General features: G+C 39.1%; 1 protein-coding gene across 1 annotated transcript; it reads right to left on the minus strand.

Annotated features, from left to right (window-relative positions):
• Nucleotides 1-1,645: 1,645 nt before the first annotated feature.
• On the minus strand, nt 1,646-10,355 carry LOC137282560 (nucleolar protein dao-5-like). The gene is made up of 6 exons (XM_067814331.1): nt 10,039-10,355; nt 7,429-8,692; nt 6,759-6,947; nt 5,687-5,776; nt 4,895-4,985; nt 1,646-4,221 (listed from the first exon to the last, which is right to left on the minus strand). Exons 2-6 carry the CDS (start codon nt 8,660-8,662, stop codon nt 3,270-3,272), a joined length of 2,556 nt encoding a protein of 851 aa, XP_067670432.1. The 5' UTR covers nt 8,663-8,692; nt 10,039-10,355; the 3' UTR covers nt 1,646-3,269.
• Between the last annotated feature and the right edge of the window lie 906 nt (nt 10,356-11,261).

Raw genomic sequence — 11,261 nt, forward strand, 5'->3', positions numbered from 1 at the left:
TTCTTTGTCCATAGGATTTGATTTCATTGCTTTAGAAAAAGGAGTTTTATTGAAAACATAGTTAAATATTTCCAAACAGCTTGGTGGCTAACAATTGAGAATATGCTAGTATTTGTGGTAATAATGAGTTTCAGTGTAGTGCATTCAATAAATGTGATGTGACTTGGGTCTGTCTCTATAGCTATGTATGATGCACCAGTGTTTTGTATGACCAGTTCATACTTGATTTTCTGTAACCATAGTTACAGATATCCGGAATCAGATCTGTACTGATGATATCATGTTTAATATTCAGTATGAAGCTGCTAGCCTCAATAAATAACTCTTGTAAATATTACTGTCTGGTTTTCAGTGTTTGTTGAGTCTTTAGATGAGAGTCTGAAATATCAGACGCATTCATGCATCACCTGCTTGAAGAGAAGATTCAGATGATTTTTTGTCAGTCCTCCATAAGTGAGTGAGTGAGTTGAGTTTTACGCTGCACCCAGCAGTATTCCAGCGATATGGCGGCGGTTTGTACATAATTGATCTACGCAATCGGAAACTGATGAAGCATCAATCAAGTCAGTGAGGTTAAACCGGTTACTCACCTCTATGGAAGGTACGGGTTACTGGAAGCCAGTATTCTAACCTGGACCTTGAGACGCCCACACCACCATAAAGTGAATATGGCTGTATGCTGCTTTGGCAAGATTCAAGGGATATCGTGCTGGGTAACCCCAGAAATGGACTTCACTCTTTGTACCCATTTTGGGAATCGAACCTGCTGGACATTTGGTGTGATGATCAAAACCACAGGGCTACCTCACCACTACCTAGTGCCCAGGTACCCACAAGATGCTTGGAGTCATAACGTAATCTTAGAAGGACTTCTGTGAAGTCAAACCAGTGGTTACAAATTATAAACAAGGCCAGATCTCTCACTGAAGCCACCCAGTACACACAGGTTTTCCGGCCTGTGAAGATCTGGGGTAGAATAGGTCCTCAGCAACCCATGCTTGCATCTATTCATGTAAGAGGCATCTAATGGGATCAGATGGTCAGGCTTGCTGACTTGCCTGACACGTCATTGTTTCCCAAGTGTGCAGATCGATGCTCATGCTGTTGATCACTGGATTGTCCGGTCCAAACTCGATTATTTACGGACCGCCGCCCTTTTTCACAGGAATATTGCTGAGTGTGGCATAAAATTCAACTTAATCACTCACTCAAAGATGATACAAAAGGTTTCTTTTGTGTCAACAACCTTCATTAGCAAAGTCAATACTCTCTAACTGTGGATGAAAAAAAAATGAAAACCAAAACAAATCTAACACAAAACAGTCAATGATCAGCCTGGACTTGCCAAACAAACCATGATCAAAGGTTGCTGCAGATATCTTTTAATATTGAAATCACTACTTCCTCTTATGCTTCTCTAAATGGCCCTAAGTTGCCATGGTAGACAACCTGAAATGAGTGTCTTATTGCGCAACTGAAAAGTTAAATGCCCAAATATGGCATCGTGATGAGTGACAATGGTCTTATATGCATTCAGGGAATTTGCTAAATTTGCTAGCAGCCTGTTACATCCACAAGGTAACAGACAGGCGGAACAAACTGTTTAAATGGCAAAGAACATGATAAAGAAAGCCAAAGACTTGTATATTTCATAATAATAATTGTTGGCTTATAGAAACACACATGGATGGAGAGGGGCTGACAGTATCACCAGCCCAAATGCTTCTGGGACGCCGCTTGAAATCGATGTTACCCACACCGGCTCCACTGCTGTATAAAGTCAGTGTGAACGACAGTCTAAAGATGAGACAAGACGAACAAAGTTTTACTCTGATCGGTTGGGGGTGCTTGGAGGCACTACAGGCATGTTCTGTAGCAGTGGAAAAAGTCATGCAGGCAAAGTCAAGCGTGCCTATGTCTTACATAGTGGAAACAAGTGATGGAAAGATCTGTTGCAGGGATCAAAAGTTCCTGTGACCTACCAACATTTGTGTAGCAGATAACATTGACTGTCAAATGTCTACAGACCTATCCGTCACACTCTGATGATGGTGCCTGAAAACATGGATGCATTGTTAAAAAACCAGGCAGTGCATACACCACTTGCTATGACAGAGCAGTTCACTGCCCTCAGAAACTGGATGATTTTGTTCACTGAAGACACACTTTATTTTACAGCTTAATGCAAGTTCTTTTTCATGTAGCCTTGGTTTTGTTGCTCTAAAAGATGCTTTAATTCTACATGACAAGGTATGAAAGGAGATACGACGTACATTACTGTTATCGACTGGCATACATTATCTATTAGTATCACCTCCTAAGCCAATAAAAAAACATGGTTGAAACACTATGCTGCCTTGCTCAAGTCAATGCTTGCTAATAATCACCTCCCGACATCTTCATACTGGCAGCATGGGTATATGCACTAGAGATTTTATTTCAGAGATATTAGTGATATTTGATTGTGGCATCGTGGTACATATTGATTTTACGACAGTCCGCAAAGATGTAATTTCAATAGACATTTATAACACATACAGAAGATACCATCTGATCTAAACACACTGATATCTCATGTGGAAACAGCTCTTGGATGATAAATAAATAAATAGATGAATAAATAAAGAAAAATAAATAAATATCATGAAAACACTTGACAATATTTTGATCTCCTTAAGTTTAAATGAAATCAAGTATGTTGGAGTGGGATGATAGTTAATGAACGAGCTTAGTTTTATGCCACACTCAGCAATATTCCAGCTATATGGCAGTGTTCTGTTGATAATTGGGTCTGTGCTGGTTGGTTGGTGTGTTGTTTAATGTTGCACTCTGCAATATTCCAGCTATATTCCAGTCTTACATCATCCTGTATAACTGTGATATATTCATATTGAAAAGTGTCAACCAAGTGGGCAAGCCTGGCCACCCGATCCTGTTAGTCGTCTCTTACGACAAGCATGGGTTACTGAAGAACAGTTCTAACCCACATCTTCATGGTGACAAACAATTCACCCTTGTCACGGATTCTGACCACTCAATCAAAATAATACTGATACATATGGGTTATATTATAGATGCATCTCTAATGGTGGCAAGAGGCAAACACAGTCTATTGTTGAACTTCTGCCACACTTCAAATTTATAACTCAAACAGCTCAGCAGTCTACATGTAACCAATCAGTCTGTCTTCACTGAGCCAAGATCTGCTCACCATTGTGATGACCACAATGAATTAAATTGAAAATTGTAAACAGTCATGTCAACTTCACTTAATTTTCAGGAATCAATTTTTTCCACACACCACCTGGATGATTGCTTTGTCCTTGACCCCTCACACCAAGAAAAGCATTCCGATTAGTTGACAAGTCGGACATGGGCATGAGAAGTTCAAGGTCATGTGAATGCAATGTCTTCGCTTTGTCCTCAAGCTGACACAAAGCTGAAATGATGTTTCCATCCTCGAACTTATTTTTTTCTTTGCTGTGTTCATCAATGACCTGCTGTTGTTTAACCAGTGCTTCCTGCACTGAGAAAGAATCAGCAGACCTCCTTCGTCTATGTGTTTTACTTTTACTTCTGTGCTTATTAATATCTGATCCTTGCTTAACTGCCAATGCCTGTTTACTTCTGTGCTTCGAATCACTTCTACGACTGTTTCTTGCATGCACTTTCTGCTTTGTGCTACTATGATGTCTGTTTTGTTTATGTTTGCAATACTGAGTTTTCTGCATTCCTCGTCCTCGCAAACTTTGTTTTCTTGGTGATGTTTTGTGGGCTGCTTGAGATATATGTTTAGCAGACATATTTAGGGTTGAACTTCTTAACTGCCTCCGCACACTGTGCCCTAAACTACTTCGACTGGAACATTTTGCTGGAGACTGATTTGAACACTGTTTGGGCTTCTTGAGATTGATGAGACCTCTAAGTGACAACAGTCTCTGATGATTGACAGTAGCTCTTGTATTTTGCTTTAACTGTTTTGTTTTATTTTCCTTGTCATTTCTCCTTGTTTTTGTCCTGGCTTTCTTTCTAGTTGGAGTAAGTTTTTTATGCTTATCAGCAATCATTTTGGATTTGGAACTTTTCTCTCGGCTTCCATGACTGGACTTGGCCTTCTTGCCACACAAAGTCTCGCTTGAATCACCATCATGTTTTCTCTTTACTGGTGAAATTTTCGTGTCAGACTTACCAGCTGACTTCTTGAGTGGACTAGATGACAACCTGGCAAAAAAGCACAAACAAAACATACGGTACCATAAATGAGCACAGGTGCAGATTAGTGGATGAGTGGGTCTAGTTTTATGCCAGATGACAACCTGCAATATTACCACAATAACACAAGGGGACACCAGGAACGGGCTTCACACACTGAACCCATATGAGGAATTGAACTTGGGTCTTGACAAACAATGTTTTAACCACTAGACCACCCCACCACCCCTTGCATATTAGTACCCTATGCAGTCTGAAATTAAGCAAGGGTCCTTTTCTTAACTGCACAGGAATCAGGCTGTCCCTAGATTCAAATAACATTGAATAACCAAGACACCAGGTTCTGAGAAGTAGATTCTTAATCATTTTAAGTTTTAATTTGACTGTAGCGTCTTCTTGTAAAATAGCATTCATTTTTAGCTGGCATGAACATTTCAGATGCCCATAGTTTTAGTTGCATACCACTGTTTTTGTCATGGTACAAACAAATTTAGATGTACAATAATATAATCATCCCATGCCACAACACAGGGCTTAGGGTTCATGGATCACAGGGCAGTAATCAAATCATGACTGCTGAGAATACTGTGAAATTAGTGCTATCATGGTATGAGCGAAAAGCAGACCCTCAATACTAATCATGATGATTATTATTAGAGCTCCTTGTGAAAGCATTCCTCACCTCCTTCGTGGGTACTCAGGTGCTGTTTTCTTCCTCAGTTTCCGATGGCCATCACCTTGTCCTTTCCCTAATGGTGGTTGGGGCAGGACAGCTGGAACAGAAGATTATATCATCCTGAAGTTATATCTCCATTGTACAGGCGAGATGTTCAGATTACATTAACCGGAGTAGACAATCCAGCGGTCAACAGCATGAGCATTGATCTACACAACTGGGATACAATGCTGTGTATTTTTGCTGGAATTATACCACTGTCAAACACAAAAAGGTCCACCACAAGTGATATTATTGCATCACTTGCATCATATTGGTGTTAGTACCTAAACTAAACTGTCACACTCATTGCAATAAAGAAATCAACTGTCCATAGAACCAAGTTTTCCTTGATATTTTATCAATCAGCTGACTACGGCAATAAAGGTGCATCCAAAAGCTTCAAGTTATCCAAATAGCTGTCTTTAAATAACAGAGGCTGGACCACACCAACTTCCTACTCTCCAGGCACACCTTCTATCCACTACACTATATGTGCTGCCTGAGAATACCATGCATCTAGCACACTTGTTAAAATTCATCACATACAACATCTGATACAGATAATACATCAGTTTCGAGTAACAGATCTAACTGGTAAGACAGACACTGTCCACTAGACCATGGATACTGCCCAACTAAGACCATACATCAACCTTAGCTGTTAACATCACATTCACGATCTCATACAGATAATCTGATGCATCACTTTTCCAACAACAGCTCATATTGGTAGGACAGAGACAGAGGAGAATTTACCAGGTCTTGATTGAGTATATCCACTGGTGTGGGAGTCGGTGCTGATGTCACTCTGAGCATCAACATCCCTTCTAGAGCATGGGGCACATCCTGAAAGAAGCAACAGGCCCGATCAGTGCCAACTGTCCTCAATCAGGAGGGCTGGTGAGGTAACAGTAGTGAACTGTGTCAATATTTTAATGATACTGATAATTCGTTCAGCAACTTTTTCACTTTTAAAGCACAAATTCTGCAATAATTTCACAGAGTTGGTCTGATGTATTGATGATGGTCAGCGTTTCACTGAGTATTTAATGTTTATTAGTTTTTGAGTTAGATTGCAATTTATAGGTCCGATATTGAACCAAATGGACAGTAGGGATGGCAATCAACATGTGTTTTAAAGATTAATTAGTCACTGATAAATACTGGATTCAAGCAAAACTGAAAAAAGAAAGAAATCAACAAGCTTTCATGTCACAGGTGAGTGGTGAAGTATTCTGGATTGTAAATAAAAACAGCTGTCTGTAACAGAGAAACAAGAATGTTCATCAAGGTATTGTTAAAGTGTACTAAAAAGCAATGTTTTCAGATTTCTATATTGTTTGTGTAAATCAAAACTTTTGTTCATTTCAATAGTATATGTAAGATGTTATTCACGATACAATTTCCATAGTGATAATCATTATTAATTCTACCAATGATATTTCCAATCATCAATCTTTTCAGATGGCATTTAGCGCACTGATATGGTTAAAAAGCCACTACAGAGGTTCTTATCAAACACTGGTATAGTAACTAAGGGACCATTCATTGTTTATGGCAGGACGGGTGATGATGATTTTGATGGAGAAGCACATACAGTGTGAAAAAACATGTATGCACTCACACACACACACACACTTTAACTATATACATAATGTAGGTGACACAGCTGCATGCTATGCATAAAATCAATAATGACCCCCAGAACATGTGTACAAAACTGATTACCCCACCAGAATAAATTCATCACCAGCAGCAGCAACAGCATTACCATGCGCACACATACCTAAGCCATAAATTAAGTCAACAACATGATGTTCATATTTACCAGGAATTGTTACAGGTCTCTCGTCATCACTCATCAGAATGGAAGAAGCAATCTTCTGTTCTTCTTGCAGTTTCACTCCATTGACTGAAAGAGACGTTTCCTCATTGGACAACTGTCTTCTACATCTCACACACTTCTCAGGTGACAGCTGGCATACAGCAGGAGGTCTTCTGGATGAGATCGTAAGATCTGCACATTTGAGATTTGTTTTGCATCAAACATGAGTTTCCTGTGACCAATTAGCACCAGATCATACTATCCTGATAATACAAGCATAATTTGTGATTATTACAGTTTACTATGTTTATGGGGAAAATCACATGAAGGCTGTTATTATTTGCTGTTCAGCAATGTTCCAGCTATATGGAAGTGGTCTGTAAATAATGAAATCTGGACCAGACAATCCAGTGACTGACATCATGAGCATCGATCTACACAAATGGGATACAATGACATGAGCAATGAAGTCAGTGAATCTGACCACCCAATTCCATTAGTCACCTCTTACTACAGCTGAAGATCAAAATCTAACCCTGATCTTCACAAATCAGTTATGCAAGAGTTATCAAACGCATACAATATATCATACACATTTCCTGGTCCAAATTATATCTATGTCTTTTCAAGACAGATCCTGCCATCAACACAAAACAATATGACGTTACTTCACCATTAATTGTGACAGATCTTTCATCATCACTCTTCAGAATGGAAGCACTTGTGTTTTGTTCTTGACGTAGTTTCACTGGACCAACTGAAAGAGACGGTTGTATTCTACGTTTAACAGCCTTCTCAGGTGACGACGAAAGTCTCCCCAAACTTCTTCTAGATGAGATTGTAAGGTCCGCACCTTCAAGATTTGTTTTATGTGACATACGGGAAACACCTGGAACAGCAGATAGCCCTTCTCCCTGTGATGACCAAAACTGTTTAGAAGTTACATCACTCTTATTTGCTTTAAGTGAAGCATGTGAAACACCATGAACATTAGATGGCCTTTCACCTTGTAGTGACCAAGACGTTTTAGAAGTTACATCACTCCTATTTGTTACAAGTGAAATATGTGAATTCCAAGAAGCATCACTTGGCCCTTCTCTTTGTGACGACCATGACTTTTTTGAAGTTACATCACTCCTAGTTACTTTATGTGAAACATGTGAAATATCAGTTGGTCCTTCTCCTTGTAATGGCAGAGAGTGTTTAGAAGTTAATTCACTCTTACTTGCTTTATGTGAAACATGAGAAACATCTGGAACTTTAGATGTCACATCTCCTTGTAATGGCCAAGAGTGTTTAGAAGTTACATCACTACCGTCAACTCTCACTACAGACACACCGCTGTTCTTGCTGCAATTTCCACGACTTGATCGTGTCAAGTCAGTAGGCTGCATACTGTAGCCAAACCTTGATGTACATCCTTGATCCTTTGTCATAAATAACTTTGACTTGACAGAAGCACAAACACTTTTGTCACCAGTTGTCTGTTTACCTTGTAAAATAACAGCTGTGTCACACACATTGTTGTGCTTGTGTTCTGAAGTCACAGTGCATTCAGTTCTTGTAATGTCATTCGATAGTTCGTGTGAAACAAAAACTGTGTTTGGGTCATTAACGCTACTCGAATTATCATCACAAATAACATCTGTATCACTTCCTGCACTTGATTTATACACAAAATCTCCTACATTTTCAGTGGATGGCTTATATTCCTTCCCTTCCTTTGAACTATCTTGATCTGAAACTGAAGACATCATATCCTCATGTGGTGTCACACTCTTGGGACAAGATTTTGAAAATTTTCGCATCTTCTTTTTTGCTCCGCTGACTGTGTAGAAGCCTGGTCCAACAATGATGTTGTAGAGCCCATCAAACATCTCCTTCACAGCAACCGTCTGCTCCATCATTGGTACCAGGGTCTCACTCACAACCTGGAACTACATTTGTAGAGTGCATCAAATATCTTCACAACTACTCAGTTCTTTCAAGACAAAGCAACTCATAAAAAAAATAGTGAAAACAAATATTTTGTCTAATCCTGTGATTAGTTAATTATTAGACATGATAGATACCAAGAGATAATAAAAAAATTAAAAGATGACATGCACAAAGTATTCTCTTGGGAAGAAAGATCACAACACATACTCTGTAAGAGATACATCTAGTACATAGTGAAGTTTATCTATGTACTGTAAAATCAGTGGTACATTTACCATGTTTTATATCATTAGGTATTATTGTTCCAACCGCAAGCTGTCACCTAATTATCTCATTGAGAAATTCTGACAATGATACTGATGATCACGGCAGCAGTGTTTAATCCAGGTTCAAGCTAACATTAAGACATTGATGACTGATATGTTGTGCCTCACACCTTTTAGTCATGGAAGATATTTCGAGACTTTACCAATGATGTAAGACAGTTTGATAATCAGCTTTCTGACATTCTTGAAAACAGAATGACAGACTAAAACATAATTACAGTGGAAAGTGTCAAAACAGGCATCTGTCAAATCCAGTAAATTGTCAACACCAGCATAACATGTCAGCCCTGTCTGTGGCTTGTACATTTATCATCAGCTCTACAATACGACTTGTTGTCTAAACTGGATTACTGCTTCAGTCCCGACAAGGGCTAGTTTAGACAGCTTCCACTGTATTTTGACATTTTTCTTAAGATGGGAATTTTACATTTGTTAGGAGTACAGCCTGTACCCCCTACTTGAAATGTATTCTATTTATAAAATCAGCATTATTTCGAGGGTTTAGGGTTAGGTTAAGGGTTTGATTTTAGGGCTTAGGTTCAGGTTCGGGCTTGTTATAAAAACCATAGGCCTACAGAATGATTAAAAACAAATTCAGGAGTTACAGGTGGAAATCTTTCCTTACATTTTCCATGACAGGTTTCTAAACTTTCATGCAAAAGTGAATGACAACACGTTTCCTTTATATATTATTAATAACCAGCATCTCAAAATATCACACACTGACTGCCTGAAATGTAGTGTGCAATCCTGATACTGGCAAGTTTGTAAAACAATCACTACATTGACAAAACAAATCATAGTGTTTTCAAATAAGTTACATCACGATGCATTAAGTTATCAGCAAATAAACAGTCTAACTGAATCCTTGTCTATGTTCTCCTCATAAACTGGCCAATTCACAATTCCATTTGTGGCAAATTGGCTTGCCAACATTGGCCGATATTTGTCATGTAAACCTGATCACTAAACGCAGAATGAACAATGTATATCATATAAGTAATAAAGAAGACACTTACTTTATATTTTACCTCGGGTTGCTAGCCTTTCCGTGGCCGCCTTCCTCAATGACTCAATGACTTTAATTTTTAAGAAATTAAGAAATTTGGAACTTGGTAAAAGTTGGTATTTTGACATCTGTGCTGTTTGAGCTAAAGTGTGTCTACGTAATTCGATCTCAAGTCGATATAACAACGCGTAAGTAAAACATCACAATCACATATAGTGTACTCATTGACTGTGAGGAACATATTTGTAAACAAACGTGAAAAAACAAATACGAAGTCTCCAATATTTCGACTTTACCGCCATGTTGAATCAAGGGACACTACTCTGTGTACGTTTCCGAACTGTACCGGTAGAAACAAAAACAGGCACTAGAATTAGTGAGGGCGTGGGAACAGTTTTACGCCGCTTTCACACACTGTACCAGTATAGGAAATCTAACCCGGGTCTTCGGAAAGGCGAGTGGGGAGATAAGAATCAATTACCTTTGGGATCTTTATTTGTTTTCAAAGACAGTACGTCATACCTATTTATAAAAATGGACATTTTACGTCGAAATAATTTCGTTGAAGTTACGCGATTTGAGAGCTGACGGAATTCAACTCATTCGATGTACTATCATAACAAGACTCAGCAAATATTCCATACTTCATAATTTCCTTTGATAACATTCTCCTCCTCAGTGAGTGAGTGAGTTTAGTTTTACACCGCACTCAGCAAATATTCCAGCTATATAGCCGCCACCGCACTCAGCAAATATTCCAGCTATATAGCGGCGGCCTGTAATTCACCGAGTCTGAATCAGACGATACGGTGATCAACAGCACCAGCATCGATCACCGCAACTGGGATACGATGACACGTGTCAACCAAGTCAGCGAGCCAAACCACTTGATCTCGATAGTCGCCTTTCACGACCAGCATGGGTTAGTGAAGATCAATGTTAACCCGGATCTTCACGGGTACCATCCACTCGAGTCTGATGAATTGTATCTGTGACAGGTGGAACTCTTCATGCGTCTTACCACCAATTCCGAACAGCTGATCTTTCAGTGGTTCGAATCAGATTTACGTCATGACCACGACGGTAGTTGAAGAGACAAACTTGCTTTTGGAAGAGGAACACATTTTATTTATAGACAACTTTTTTTTATTGAAGTGGGTGCGGCGTTTCGGTGTAGATCCTAACACACTTACCTCCAATGATGGTCAGTCACCTCGTTTGTCTGATCAAGGT

Source organism: Haliotis asinina, chromosome 4 (assembly GCF_037392515.1).
Source record: "Haliotis asinina isolate JCU_RB_2024 chromosome 4, JCU_Hal_asi_v2, whole genome shotgun sequence".
Lineage (NCBI taxonomy): Eukaryota > Metazoa > Mollusca > Gastropoda > Lepetellida > Haliotidae > Haliotis > Haliotis asinina.

Excerpts from the sequence above, each read along its gene's own strand:
- LOC137282560 (XM_067814331.1), bottom strand. The coding sequence starts at position 8,662 with ATGATGGAGCAGACGGTTGCTGTGAAGGAGATGTTTGATGGGCTCTAC. Across the intron at positions 6,948-7,428 it reads AAGATCTGTCACAATTAATG|ATCTTACGATCTCATCCAGA; the intron begins GTGAAGTAACGT and ends TCAAATGTGCAG. Across the intron at positions 4,986-5,686 it reads ATATACTCAATCAAGACCTG|CTGTCCTGCCCCAACCACCA; the intron begins GTAAATTCTCCT and ends CTTCTGTTCCAG.